At 45.4% G+C, this 15,633-nt stretch overlaps 2 protein-coding genes and 1 long non-coding RNA gene across 3 annotated transcripts in view; all 3 read right to left on the reverse strand.

The window, feature by feature from the left end:
- Positions 1-15,633, reverse strand: part of LOC146456959 (uncharacterized) — a 124,133-nt gene that overhangs the window by 79,846 nt on the left and 28,654 nt on the right. The gene's annotated exons all lie outside the window — the stretch shown is intronic.
- The window catches only part of LOC146456960 (scavenger receptor cysteine-rich domain-containing protein DMBT1-like), a gene marked incomplete at its 3' end in the record, with an annotated part of 596,400 nt that overhangs the window by 47,306 nt on the left and 533,461 nt on the right, over positions 1-15,633 (reverse strand). The window lies entirely within an intron of this gene.
- LOC146456963 (uncharacterized) lies at positions 6,563-12,283 on the reverse strand. The gene is made up of 2 exons (XM_085092494.1): positions 11,150-12,283; positions 6,563-10,643 (listed from the first exon to the last, which is right to left on the reverse strand). The coding sequence occupies exons 1-2, from the start codon at positions 12,281-12,283 to the stop codon at positions 6,915-6,917; spliced, it is 4,863 nt and encodes a 1,620-aa protein (XP_084948620.1). The 3' UTR covers positions 6,563-6,914.

A 15,633-nucleotide genomic window follows, 5' to 3' on the forward strand; every position in this document is an offset into this window, starting at 1 on the left:
TCTGGTGCTTAAGTTCCCTACTAACCGAGCGCGAGGGCTGTACTGGGGAATATTGGCCCGAGGTCGTGGCAGTACGGACCAAGCGCAGCGAGGTCCGTACAAAAACGACTGAGGGCCAATATTCCCCAGTACGGCTCGAGCAAGCTAGTTTAGTAAGTAGTTTATTATATGGCAATCGGAGCAAACTTGTTTATTTTAAAAAACGCACTTCCGGTCACTTGAATTCAAAGGGTTTCCGTCGTGCCTTGTTTTTGATGACGCGAGCAACCCAGAAAGAACAAGCTACGGTACCACGAGGTTAACATGAAAACGAATTTACTGAACGTTTACATGTAATCATGCTGATTATAGAAAAGACTTCAAGAACGATTTATAGCGGAATATGACGAAAATCTTAACAGCTGCGGTTTGTTTTTGAAACTGCTCACAAAAGGGTTTCGTCGATCCCAGAAAATTTACTAGCGCATCACAAAGTAAGGATCAAGAAAAGGTTGCTGTGAAAATCATATTCAACTTTAAAAGAAGCAGCATTAAGTCAATTGTCCTCATCGCTCTCATCTCTGGCTCGGAAACCCAAGTGTACGGATAAGAACCACCACACAGTTCTTTGGAGTGCAGCTGGATTGGAGTCGCCGAATTCGTCTGCCTCAAAAAGAGCATTTTCTTCGTTTTCGTCAATAGCCCGAGCGGCTTGGAGCTCGTTTCTTCTGTCGTGCTTGCGAACTAGTGACATTGTGCTTCGCAGCTAGAACTCTTCTCGATTTCTTAAACTCATTATCCTTGAGTATGTTGAATGGATATTTCTTCTCAGAGAAGTATCACTGTATATTGCGCTGAAAACTGGAAAATGTTGCTGGCTCGTATTCACCATTTTTCCTGCATTCGTTGTGTGTGCGTGTGTTTTCTCACGTATATTTCACGCAAAGGGTGCAGTTTGATGTAACAGTCGAAACTTTTAATCAGATTAATGTAGTTCTGAGCTTTGTTTTTATATTATGATAAATAGGTATACATTGAAGCCATAGAAAGTCAATATAGGGAAATCTAAGTTATCGCCCAAGGGTAAAATTGGCAATGTTTTAGTGCAAAAATGTGGTTGTTGAAAGTTTGCATTTATAGTATGTTCTTCTAAACCTACTTCGGACGTAAAAGTAACTTAGGTTTTAAATGTTTTCCCGTAAAACAGAAGAGGAATACCTAATAAAGCAATAAATGTCATTTGAAGGTTAGTAACAGTGGTTGGACCAAATAAAACTTACAAAACACGATTTAACCCGACATGTTTATTTTTCGACCTCGTGCTTAAAAACAACGCGCGCGATACCTACTGGGAACCTAAAATTTAAGAGGCCTGGAGCGAGGCTGCAACCGGAAGTGGCCGCTCCATCCTCCCCCCCAGTGAGTTTACGGACTGAAACGAATGACCATTAACAACAGTTCCTAGGTTTAAAATAACGACAACGAGAAGGCTCTAGACAAAGGATGTCTTAAGTGTTTAAAGTCTTCATAAGGTCCTTTACTGTTCATTTAGTCAAGTAGACGCTTCCAATAAGCACAGCTTAGCAGCTGGGCGCATCAAGATTCCATTTGGAGTCTTCACTTCTGCCATACGCACTCTGCCATCACTCCCTGGGAAAGTCTTGAGAATCCGTCCGAGAGGCCAATGCGAGCGAGGCGCATCATCATTCTTCAGGAGGACAAGATCCCCTTCTTGTAAATTTCTCTGTTCTTTATTCCACTTGGAACGGGTGGTCAGGCTAGTTAAATACTCCTTCCGCCACCGACGCCGCAGCATATCGGCTAGGGCTTGCGCCATTCTCCACCGCTTGCGACTGTTAACTTCTCGCTCCTCAAGGTTGTTAGGAGATGCTCTTCCAATCAGAAAGTGGTTTGGTGTCAATGCTTCATAGTCGTTCAAGTCATCACTGACTGAAGTTAACGGGCGGCTATTTAGTACAGCCTCAGTCTCAACAAGAACTGTATGGAGTGTCTCCTCTGGCATAACCTGGTCATTAATGACAGTCTTCATGGCTCTTTTGACTTGCTTTACCAGTGACTCAAAGATTCCTCCCATATGAGGGGACGATGGTGGATTAAAGAACCAGGTGATCCCTTGGTGGGCTAGCTCACCAGCAATGCTTTCTTGACTTAACGACTTCAATGCTTCCTCTAGTTCTCTCTTAGCCCCAACAAAATTAGTTCCATTGTCGGAACGCATCGTCTTGGGATTGCCTCTGCGGCTTCAAAATCTCCTCAATGCCATGATAAACGAATCAGTACTTAAGTCTCCTGCTAGCTCCAAATGGACTGCACGGGTGGTAAGACATGTAAAGATGCAACCCCATCTTTTCTCGGTGCTTCGCCCTCTCTTAACGCTCATGGGACCGAAATAGTCCACTCCGGTATTTGTAAACGGAGGTTCAAAAAGCGCAAGTCTTTCTCTGGGTAAGTCTGCCATCACAGGCACTTTGGGCTCAGTTCTCCTTCTCCTACAGTACAGGCAATCATTGATGATCTTCCTAGTAAGGGATTTTCCTTGGGGAATCCAGAACTGCTGACGCACAAGGGCCAGAGTATGTTTTCTCCCAGCATGCAGATGTTTCTCATGAAGATCTTGAACCAAACGTTTTGAAATTGGATGTGTGGGGGAAAGAATCACTTGGTGCTTTGCCTCAAATGGTATAGAAGCTTTGTTGAGACGACCTCCGACTCTGATAACTCCGCCTACGAAAATGGGCTGCATCGGAAGTAATGAACTGTTGTGGGGTAGTGCTCTGTTGGCTTGAAGATCTTCATAGTCTTCTTTGAACGACTCAATCTGTGCTAACTGACATAAGGCTAGGGAGGCCTCTTTAAGATCATCGGCACACAACGTCTTCCCCTGTCACTCTGAGGGTGGACATTTCTTCTTCACTTTACACTTTAACTTGAACTTGTACCTTATCCACCAAGCATACACGCGCACCAGCTTCCTCCAGGAAGAGAACCTCCCATGTGACCATGCTCACACTGGGGGTAGCTGACGTTGTTAGGACTGAAGCCTTTACTTCCAGTTCGCTGTCATCAAATTCTGGAGCCCTTTCGCTTCTTGGCCACTGATCTTCAGTGAGCATGAGGAATTTGGGACCATTGATCCACCGACACTCAGGAGTCAAATCACACATTTCGATCCCTCTTGTGCAGTCATCTGCCACATTTATCAAACCTGGCACATGGTGCCACTTCCTAACGTCAGAGTTAGAAGTAATTTCAGCAACTCTGTGTGACACATAAACGCTGAAGCTCCTATGAGTGTTCCTAATGTAGTGGAGGACAATCTCTGAGTCACTCCAGAGGTACATATCATCAACTTCAAAGTCAATTTCTTCCAATATCTTCGACTTCAATCTGACTGCTATCACTGCAGCTTGCAGTTCCAGGCGTGGTATAGTCAAGGTCCTGATCGGAGCTAGTCTTGTCTTACTCATTATGAAACTCACATTTACACGTCCACAACTAATCGTTCGGAAATAGGCTACGGCTCCATAGGCAATCTCCGAAGCGTCACAGAACACGTGTAGTTGCACATCTTGGCATTCATCACGGTGGAATCCATACCACCTGGGAACTGCAATAATCTGAGATGACTTTAAACCATCCTTTCAGCTTTGCCAGCCCTGAAGAATTTCATCAGGTAGCTCTTCATCCCAGTCTATTTGACGCCTCCACAACTGCTGTGTGATCAGCTTTGCCTTAATCACATATGGTGCAGCAAAACCAAGGGGATCAAAAATACGCTACTCGCCACGCTCAATATTCCCCTCTTAGTGTCAGGGAAGCCACTCTTCACTGGTTGCAAACACAGGAAATCTTGTTCTGTGTACCACTTGACACCAAGGGCTCTTTCTTGTGGCAGCTCATTACAATCAAGGTCAACAGTGTCACATGCCACTTCAGAGGATGGGATCGCTGCCAGGACCTCTCGACTGTTCGACATCCACTTTGTGAGTCTGAATCCTCCTGTTGCTAGGAGTTCAATTAGCTGCTTGGCTAAGTTGGTAGCACCATCAGAATTTGGTTTCGAGGATAAAAGATCATCCATGTAAAAGTTACGCAGAACGGCATGAACTGCATCCTTACTAAACTTCTCTGACTGATCAAGGGCAGTCCTTTGTAGTGCATAGTTGGCACAACAGGGTGAGTCAACAGCACCAAACACATGCACTGTCATTTGGTACTCATCTGGAAGTCTAGTTTCATCTAAATCTCTCCACAGAAAACGTAACGAGTCTCTGTCTTCTTCACAAACTCCGACTTGATGGAACATTTGTTCCACATCCACCATAATGCCGATCTTTCTACTTCTAAATCGCATCAGGATTCCTACCAAATTATTGAGTAAGTCAGGACCAGCGAGAAGCTTGTCATTCAGGCAAACTCTGTCATACTTTGAGGCTGCATCAAAAACGACACGAACCTTCCCAGGTTTGTTGGGGTTCAGTACCGCATGGTGTGGGAGGTACCATGTCTTTGAGGTCATTCCCTTTGACTCTTCAGGTGTCAATTTCTTAGCATGTCCTTTACTGATATAACTGTTTATCACATCCTGGTACTTCCTTGCCAGCTCTGGATTCTTCTTAAGTTTCCTTTCAGTAGAATGGAGACGTGAAACAGCCATAGCGCGATTATTTGGCAAATTTGGCTCGCCTTTCCACAACAATGCTGTTTTGTAGTGGCCTTCTTCCTTCACTGTACTGCTTTCTAATATTGACAGAGCTCTTCTGTCTTCAGCTGACATGCCAGAATCAGAGGGGGCTTGCTTGGTAGCATAGGAGTCTATCTCCCAAAATCGCTCAATTTGCTTCTGCAGTTGAGTTTCTTGATCAGTTACAAGGAAGTTGGCATTGACTGAGTCACAGTGTCCATTGTCCACATTTCCAAACAGGGTCCACTCTAAGGGGGTTTTTACAGCAATGGGCTCATCCCGTTGCCCTTGGCGAACTTCCAGGTGAATCAGTAAGTGAGCCATGTCAGACCCAATGAGAACTTTCACATCACTACCATAAGTTCGGGAAGGTCAATGTTCAACAAGCGATTCCATTGTTCGCTTGCCTTTTCCTTTGACACCTTGACAGATGGGACACTGAGTTTGTCAATAACCCATGCTCCCTGTACAGAAATCAGTTGTGGATGGTCTTTAGATGACAAGGAGAAACTTACTCTGCTTAAGTTCTGGATCTTGGCATCAGAGCCAACTGTATTTAAACTTAGCTGGTGTGTCTCACCCTCAAGCTGCAGGTGGTCTGCTAAGTCCTTTCTAATCAAGGTCGAGTCGCTCCCAGCATCAAGGGCAGCATATGTGTCGACTACACCACGATAGCTATGGATTTGAACTGGCAGGACTTGATTGAGGACCTTTCTCCGAGGCTGAACACTCACTTGGTTGATGCTTCGAGTGACATCGGATGGAACTAGAGGAGAACTTGCATTGGGTACCACTGGTTGAGCACTCTCTTTTGGCGGGATTGATGACTGAATACCGGTGCTTTCGCTGCAAGCTGAACTATCAGTATGTGGATCGCTTTGACGATCTTCATGCAGGAGAGTGTGATGTGGTCGGCTGCAATGCTCTCTAAGACAACGGTTTGCACTTGGACATTCTTTCGATTGATGGTTTGCTTTCAGGCAATTAAAGCAAAGTCTGTGCTCCCACGCAACTTGTTTCCTTTCCTTCAAGGCTTTGGACTTAAAAACAGGACAAAACGCAACACGGTGTCTGTCTGAACACACAACGCACTTCTGTTCACTAACATGGACTATGTTCCCGACCTCCTTCATGCGCGGCTGCACTTGAGGTGGTTTGGCAGGCTTGGTAGTTGTAGCGAGAGAATGCAGCTTCAAATTTGACTTTGGTTTCATACATGACTGCTTCTTGTTCCACTCTTCACATATGAAATCTTCAAGTGGGTTGAATAAGGTTTCAACTCTTTTGCAAAGCCACTTCTCAAATCCTAGCAGGGTAGCTCTCTCAGCATGACCATCAATATGTTCGTACCATCTCACTCTGAGGTTAATGGGTAATCGCATAGTAGCCCTACTTAGATACTCTGGTGTTAAGAGTATAGCAGACTGGCCCATCTTGACGCACCAGGTAGTGCAAGCTTTCACTTGATAATAATAATTACTCAATGCCTGTCTATCATTTGGAGTCACACAAGAGTTATCAAGCATGTTCTTTAAGTAGGCTGATGCCACACTGCTGGGGTTCCCAAATTGTCGTTTTAGTGTTTTGAGGGCGGTTGGGTAACTATGGCCAGTCACACCCAAACTTTCAATGGCTTTCTTTGCTTCACCGCTGAGATTTTGGAACAGATAAGACATTCGATCAGAGTCAGTCAGTGTTGTCTTATTATGGATCTGGTCACGAAATCTCTCAATAAACTTGGGCCACTCAATTGGCTTACCTGTAAACTTGAAAAGCTCAAGTGGTGGTAAGCGTTGCTGCTCTTGTGCTCGGAGCAGAGCTGTACCAGAGTCCGTCAGTGAGCTATTGAGACTTTCGGCAAAAACAGTTTCCTGCGCCAATGATTAGGGCAGAAACTTCGAACGAGCGTCCACGTTTATTCAACAGAGAATCAAAATGCAAAACTAACACACTCGCGAAGCGAACAGGTAACCAAGGTAACAATAGAGATATGCGAACTATGGTGTGAACTAAAGCGTGAACTATGCACAACAATAAAACTATGCGAGTAATGGCGTGACTTCTTCTTCCTCTCGCTTACAAATGAAGAAAAAAAGGAACAACAAAGCAAAGCGAAGCTAAACTACAGGAAAAATGACAGTCGTGCAATGGGTAAAATTCTCAGCGCACTGGCGAAGTAGCACAGCTTAAGGAGACAAACAAAAACGAAAGTTAATTACGCAGTTCACAACTAAGTTACATAGTCACTAAGATAAGCGGGGCGGCGAGTTGAACGGCTGGACCTGCGTGGACCGGAACTAGCAGAGGAGGAGGTTTGTTCGGAGACTGGAACACTAAAATCGTCTGACAGGGGTGGAGTAAGAGAGTCTCTTCGATCTGCAAGAGGACCAGCCGTAGCGAAGTGGGGAGCGTTTCCCTCCGGAGCTGGAGAAAGCTCGGAATCTGAACAAGTGTCAGCTGCTTGAGGATCTGGAGGTGTAGCAAGCTCGACAGGAACCACAGGGACAAACGGGCTAGGAGGGGGCAGAGGTACAGGAACAGGATTGGTTTCCTCATTAAAGCATTCATCACTACGAGGTTCCACGGCGACATCTTCACAATAGGAATCGGCGTTGTAACGACGGGAGTGGTTGAACGAGGGGTCAACGTGCTCAGGAACGCGATAACACTCAGACCGTTTGACGCGATAAGAGGTAGAACGCAACTGAGAACCGGTAAACTTCCGCACATTACACCACAGGCCCTCAACAGAAACCACGAGATATCGATCACGAGCACGATTCTTGGAGCCGTCAGAGGTAATGTAAACGAGATCGCCTACTTCAACAGACGGTGAAGTGGGAGGACTGCGCCCAGGAGCCTTGGATCTCTCGCTAACTGGGTGGTTTCTGAGGCGTGAGGAGTGCTGCTCTCTGAGAAGCTGGAGATCCGTTACAGGAATCTGCCAGTTAGTGAACTGGTCGCGCTGAAGCCACATCTCTCGGGCAGACAATCCTCTGTTGCGGATACGGGTATTGAGATTAGCGGTCGCCACAGCCAAGGAAAAGGGGGAGATTGGGCCACCCCCTGGACAAATAGGTAGAAGTTCGTCCCCAAGTTCGGCAATGCACTTTTCAGCCACAGGGTTCTTATTAGGGTTCTTGATACGCCCGACCTCCAACGCAAGACCATATTGCCGAAGAGTTTCATCGCTTGACAATGCGGAAAAGCCAGGAGCGGGATCTACTCTTACGACGGAAGGGGGATCAGCCAGGGGACGCAGCTCAAGGCATAAGCGGAGAAGACCGTTACGAATTGATTCGCGCCGCTCATCATCCAATAAACAGGTGGCTGTGAAGGAGGTTGTAGTCTCGCGGACGACAAGTATCAACTGACGGTAGCGCTTTATGATGTCCGCGGCGAAGGATATACCAACACCGTCAGGAGGATCAGAGGTAGACTGCTCAACGAGGATGGAGGGAACCTTTTTCAGGGAAGAGCACAGGTGGCAACACTGGGAGCACCGGTCCAGGGCTTTGTCAAGGTCCAACGCGAAGAAGTAACGCTGAGTAACCAGCTTCATCTGGTGGCGCGAAGGATGGTCCAGTTTCACATGTAAGGCGGTGAGAAAGCCATCTATGACAGAGCGAGGGATGACTATACACTCTCTTGGCGGAGAAAAAGGTTCATCTCGTCTAACAACAAGGAGACCGTCACGAGAAATGGAGACTGAGTTCAGGTAACGCTTGACGTCCTTGATGTTTGTCAATTTCTTTGAGGGACGAGTACCTTGCTTAAGATGAGAGTGAACTCGTCTGAGATCCGGACACTCTAATTGAGTTTGAAGCCAGGCGACACGACTTGTGAAGGGCAGAGAGGCCTGTCCGGACAGTACGTCTTGAACAGAAATAGGGCGAACAGCCAAGTCCTCAGCTTCTGACACGAATGAACAAACTTGGCAACGGGGGACATCACAGGCAGGGGTGTTTCGACTGGCGAAATCAGAAGGGAGGTTCGCAGAGCCAGCTAAGTGGAGCAGTGAGACTTGGTAACGACTAACTGCTGATAAGAAAGACGTCACACGAGGGCTGGAAGAAAACTGACCCCGGCATAACTTTTCGAAGGCTGGTACACAAGGCTTGCTGTCAGTTAGGACATAAGACTTCGGCTTGGCTTGGATTATGTAAGGAGCAAAATGCTTGACAGCGGCAGCAATAGACAGAGCCTCTATTTCACAGGGCAACCAGGAGGCTTGATGTTTTTTGATCTTAGCACTAAAGAAGCCAACGAGATGCAGTTTCTGGTTGCGAAGAACATAGAGGGTGGCGCCAAGTCCACTCATCTTGACGGAACCGTCGGTTACGATCCATAGCTGATCCTCAGGCTTTGGCAGGGTGATGGATTTGTTGGAAGTAAGCACCTCTTGGCAAGAGCGGAAACATACAAGGAGCTCATCAGACCAGGTAGCTGTGTCCTGAGATTGGCTGCCAGCCGCAAGAGACTCAAGAGGAGCGAGGTACTTAGCGCAGCCACTCAAGACTCGTCCAAGCATTTTATAGGAACCAACAAAGGAGCGGAGACCGCGAACATTCTTGGGAGGCTCACACGACGCTAGAGCAGCTACACGATGAGGTGAAGCACGGATAGAGCCTTGGCACCATATCCAACCGAGAATGGTGGTGGAGGCAGGACAAACGACGGTCTTTTCGGGGGAAAGGCGCAGATTACAGCGGTCTAAAGCGGAAAGGACCTTCCGCCAGTTCATGAGGAGCTCTTGAGGAGTATCCCTGCCGCAGTAAAGGTCGTCGGCTATCTTAGCAACGCACCCTTCTTGTAGGAGGTCGCCAAGGACACGGCACATCAACTCTTCTAAGGCTGTCTCGGAACCAGGGATACCAATGGCACAACGTGTGTAGACGCGGACCCCTTTAAAAGGGGTAACTACGCCGCAATACTTCATTGAATCCTTTGAAAGAGGAATTTGATAAAAAGCCTTGGATAGATCGGAGACCACGATGTACTTCCAGCGGGCAATCTTTAGAAGGGTGGAATCTACGTCCGGCATTAGCGAAGGTTGAGGTTTGCTGTAACGGCCTACATCGGTAAAGGCTGTGACCAGGCGAAAGCCACCATTTTTCTTTTTCACCAGGAAAGAAGGGTTGAGGTACTCGACAACAACCTTCAGGTCTTCGGGGCGGCGGAAGACACCTTGAGCCTCTAGTTCATCGAACTTGCTCTGGAGCAGATCAAGTTGATCTCGCGAGTACTGTGGAACGCGGCCTTTGCGCTGGGGAGGCTCTACAGGACCCATGTTCACAATTCCTTCGATGGGACCAGCTGTTCCGTTATAACCAGGGATGCGAGGATCGAAGACAATTTGAAATTCCTTCAGAAGAGAGTTGAAAGAAGCTTTCTGAGAGGAGGACAATAAACCATCAGGATCTACTGACACTGACTCGGCAGGCGTAAGGAGAGGTGCCGTTAGCATACTCGGTGCCGGGTAAGTTTCGACCGCAGAAGGATCTGAAGCAGGATCAGGAACGGTTAGGCGCGCTTGGCAGAAATGATCGTTCTTACGAATCAGCAAGGGCTCATCAGTGTCATTGAGAAGTCTCAGTTTACCCCCGACAGCCTGGACGATGACGGGTTGTGGCCATGCGTGTGTAGGTTTACGGTGATTAGATGAGACTGAGTCAGTACGAGGCTCGATGGCAATTGGAGAATCTTTAAGAAACTCAGAAGGGGCGTCGACTTCAAGGAACTCACCAGGCCAGACAGTAGTGTTGGCGCAAGGAGCACGTAGAAGGTGACAGGCTCTAACAGCGTGATGGGCTTGAGAGATCTGAGAAGAATCATAAGATGCTACATCACACCCAGCAATAATGATCTCATGTTTGGCAGGGCGAACAGCTATGTCATTTGAAGTCATGAAGGGAGTCCCAGCTAGTATATCCACGTCTAAGTCCTCTACAACGAGGGCCTACAGCATAAGGGATCTGCCACGGCGAACCAGCTGGAGACGGGTCTCACCAACCACGGATCGAGGGACAAAATATACTTTAGGTTGTTCTCCCAAGCCTCAATTGAAGTAATTGTTTCGTTCGAGGTTAGCGACCACTGTTTCGGCGCTCTATGGGTAGTCATCTTGAAGAGTTAAACTCACGAAATTCAGACACAATCGATCGAAGGGACGAAAAGAACACTTTGACGTCTTTTGTGGGTCCGTTGAACCGAAACGCTGCCACCACGCCAATGATTAGGGCAGAAACTTCGAACGAGCGTCCACGTTTATTCAACAGAGAATCAAAATGCAAAACTAACACACTCGCGAAGCGAACAGGTAACCAAGGTAACAATAGAGATATGCGAACTATGGTGTGAACTAAAGCGTGAACTATGCACAACAATAAAACTATGCGAGTAATGGCGCTGGCCATCTATGAGCCTGTCAATAAATGCATCTACAGGTTCTCCCCTAGGGTCTACTTGAGCTGGTCGATGCAGGGGGTTTGACTTGACCCGACTTGAGTGGGGAGTTGAAGTACTTCTGGAACTTGGGCCCCACAACGGTGTACTACTTGGGAAAGAGTGATTCAATGGACTTTCAAACTTTGGATCATGAGGGGAATAGGCTTGGAAACTATTACTGACAGCAGGTGATGTACTAACACATGTAGGTCTTGACGACAAAGGAATGTCTTGAGGAGTTTGGCTACTCAGTCTTTCTGGATACTTGATTTCAGGTTTTGTTGACCAAGTAACTGATGTGACTGGAGGTGCGTATATATTACTATAGCCAACCAATGGTTGGGGAAAGTTCACATAATGACATGATGACACTGTATTTGTTTGAGGATCTGACCCTAAACTCACAGGATTAATTATATGCTGAGATGTATATTCACTTCCTTGGCTGAATGGGTCTGGCTGAGTTGAGGTGCACCCACCAATGTTGGGTGCATAAAACTCTAAAACCTTTGGCGGTAAACACTTGGTAACTGGATTTAAAGGAGTATTTGCATACGACATGACAACTTGTTTATCATATTGCAGAGGTGTATGATCTGATGTTTTGAGTTCTTGGGAAACATATCCCGATGTCATTCCAGGTTTCAACACAGTACATGGGTTTGAAAAATGATCCTTACTTTCAGCATCAGCGTTCATTAAATAAGGTTTTAGAGATGTTATCGTTTCACTGACGGTGACTTCTTGCCCTATTATTTCGTGTTCGAGTTGGGCTAATTCAGCTTCATTCTGGGCTGAGATGACGGCTTTTTGGCTCTCTCTTTTCTTTCGTAGAAGCTCGAACTCCCGTTTCCGATATTCGAGTTTTAGCTCCAACTCCCTTTGGGCCGTTTCTTCGCAAAATTCCTCCTCACGGACTTGATTTTCTCGCTTCACTTGTTCGGCTAACTGTTTTGCTTGCAGGTTTGCGACGGCAGCTTTAATTCGTGCTTCTCGCTTTCTCTTGGACGAGGTTGACGAGGACTTTGACTTGACGGAATCATTCTGACTTGGAACTTGACTTATCGAGTCTTCAGGACTTATTTCAGGACTGTTTTGAAGCGGGGATATCACACATTCATCCACCGAGTGCCACGTACTTTTAAGGCTCATCCTCAAGCAGCTGATTTCTTGTATTTGGACTCGAAGGACCAATTTTGGTTGGACCAAATAAAACTTAGAAAACACGATTTAACCCGACATGTTTATTTTTCGACCTCGTGCTTAAAAACAGCGCGCGCGATACCTGCTGGGAAACCTAAAACTTAAGAGGCCTGGAGCGAGGCTGCAACCGGAAGTGGCCGCTCCAAACAGTCTGCGGATTGATACGCGAGCGGTCGAAAGTTAAGGAAAATTCCATCCCGTCGAAAGCGGACTTTGACCTCAACTGAGACAAAATCGTTTTTCGCATATTTACTCGAAAGGAAGCGGTATTTTGAAAAAATAACTACAGCTCAGTTTGTTTCTCACTAGGGACTACCCATGAGCAAAATATGAACGAAATTGATTTTTTGACTTGTGCCACCACTTGGTCGATATTTGTGGAAAGCCGCTCTTAAGTTTTCACCAGCAACGATCGAAAGAATGTCAGGTAAATAGTAATTTAGTCAGCATGCATTCGTGTTATTTTGCAACTGAGCTGGAATTGAAGCCCACGTGCTCCTGTTAAATAAAAAAATGTGACTGTCCTTTTTTTGTTTGTTTGTTTGTTGTTGTTGTTGTTGTTTCTAAAAGCCAGCGACACACTTGGCGATCTTATACGCCGATCACCGCGATCGGCGTATAAAATCGCCGATATCTGGCATGTCAGATATCGTCGATTAAATTCGCCGGCATTCGCCAAGTGTGCCCGTTCTTGCGATTTTCTACGTTTATTGCTGCGAATCGCCAGTAAAGCCAACCCATCAGGTCGGGCGATTTTATCACATGAGTTTTCACAACTGCCACATTGCCGCAAAAAAAAATCGCTAGGTGTGTCCACATCAATCGGTGGCGAAAATCGCTGGCGACCAAATTCGCCGCGATCGGCGTATAAAATATCCAAGTGTGTCGCCCGGATTTAGACTATTCTCTTGGCGGCCATGCTATAGCTGCAATATGTAGGGACGTAAATTAATGTCGTTTCAATTTTCCGGAGTTTGAAGTAATAGATCAAAAACGAGTGCGAGTTTTTTATCAGGGGTTCCAAACACCAAGAAACGGATTAAAGCACGACGCCGAAGGCGGAGTGCTTTTGTTTCGAGGTGATTAGAACCCCTGATGAAAAACAAAGCACGAGTTTTTGAGCTGGCTTCTCAAACTAGTGTCAGAATTTAGTGGAATTATTTCCGAAGAATGGGTAATTAGAAGGCGTGATCAATAGGCTATTGTTTTTTTCTTATTCGTGGTAGCTGAAATTAAAGGAATATCTAATATGCAGCCATGGGGGGGGGGGGGGAGGAGTTTTTTGGTAGATTAACATTACGGCGCGTGATGGAGTTTGAGCTCGATTCAGAACGATTTCGCTTTCCTAAAACGACTTTTCAAGAAATTGTTCTGGTGAATGAAGCCGTTCCAGCTTCAACTTAGTATAAAAACAAGTGTGCTGTGAGCATTTTTGCTAAATGGAAGAGGTTATAATTAAGAGAGGTTAAAGTTCCGGTATTAGATATTGGTGGTCTCTTTATGGACTACGATTTTCACAAGGTTACCGCTCTGAGCGCAGACTGATTGTCGGAATGGACGCTCTGTCGCTGAACTATTGGTTGTCAAAATTCGTGATGAAGGTAGCTAAAAATTCCAGTGGAAAGACAAATTTGTTGCCCTATTGTTGTTGAAAGTAATGATTGAAGCGGCAAATATACTGTATTCAGTATTAAGACTGATTAAAATTCAAATTTGTTGATCAGTGTCTTGATCATTTTTTTGAACTAATCGAATGCGTCTTGATCGGTATGTTCATTGGTGTCAAAGTACATGCACCTGACCTAACTGGTCCAAGTTGATTCGGTCGTCAGCACATAAATAATTAATGTATTTGAGAATTGCCAGTTTAAAGGCGAGTGCGGGGGTTTCAGCAGGTTTCCAAACGCGTTTGCAAACCTGCTGAGACCCGAAGCACGAGTTTTGAAATGACTACTCCAACAATACAGAATTATGCAGTACTGTGTTATCGTTTTTCCCATGGCCGAAGGAAGGTTTCGCTTGCCAAAAACAATTGAGGAATAAGAACTTTGTGTAGAGAAAGCAGTATCGAAGCCAATTAAATCTACCAGATAAAAACTAAGAAGGCAGTAGGCATTTTTGGGGATTGAAGGAGCTGGTGGAGTTTTAAAGAGAATGAATAGGACAAAGTTCAGCTGCTTACTCGGCGACAACTACTGTCGATGCTCGCAGGGAGTCCGTGTCGCGGAAGGCAGAAAAAGTTTTTCCAAATGCGGATATGGATACTATGCCAGTCTGTTTTGGTGACTTTAAGAAATGTGCTGTAAATTTTTTTTCAACTGACTTGAGCTTGTCGACCGATTTGAAATTGGCCACTGTTAATTAAAAAATAATGATTCATGTTAAGCTGTGTTTGAGTAATCTATGAATATGTGATGAAAAAGTGATGAAACACTAGGGATGAAAACCTGATGAAACACTGGTGACTTTGAACTGGTGTTTCAGTGAGTTTCAAAGTCATCCACCTGACCCGAATGGGGCGCTCTCGTTGGCTTATAACATCATGAATTATTAATGAAGAATAATCAACATTCAGGAGTTTTGTCAAGGCTGAGACATAAGAAAACCAGTTAATTCCCGCCAGTCGAAGGAGTCTGGATAAGAGCATAAGTAAAAAAAAGCCTCTCCTAGAAATCATGTTAACGATTTTACTGATCTGTAGAGTCAAATTGTGGACAACCGTTAATAATTTGCGATTTATGTTTTTCTTATTACCGGCAGATTATATCCTTCCAATTGATTTCTTCAAGCACATTAGTAAAAGAGCGACATGCTGAGACGCGTTTAAAATGAGCCTTCCCATTGTAGATTCGAATAATGTACACAAAGTTTCGCCAAAACGTATTGGGGGTAGTATCTGATGTCAGTCCTCATGGTTCTTTTGCATCAGGATTATCGGTAGCCTACAAGGAAAAGTTTAGTGTCGTTTTTCAGGTTACAGCTTAACTGAATCTTTAAAACTTAAAAAAAAAAAAAAAAGAAAAAAAGAGTTTTGATCTTTTTTTATTTCGACAGCCCCTCTGCTCCGTCTTCTGCCACCCTTTTAAGCCTTACTGCAGAAATTTAGATATCAAGCTGGTCTTTTCTTTTTTTAAAATCAACAAAACTTTGGGCATGAAAGAATTTATCCCAAGCGAGCTCCGTTCTTGCGTTGTATTAATGTTTTTGTAAGTGGGCTGTAATGCCTGTTACGTCGGCGAAACCACCCAGTATTTTTTCCACACTTGTAAGATCGTTAGCACTTAGCTACTGATAAGGCC

This window comes from Pavona decussata, unplaced genomic scaffold, assembly GCF_977016875.1.
Source record: "Pavona decussata unplaced genomic scaffold, jaPavDecu1.1 SCAFFOLD_252, whole genome shotgun sequence".
Taxonomy (NCBI): Eukaryota; Metazoa; Cnidaria; class Anthozoa; order Scleractinia; family Agariciidae; genus Pavona; species Pavona decussata.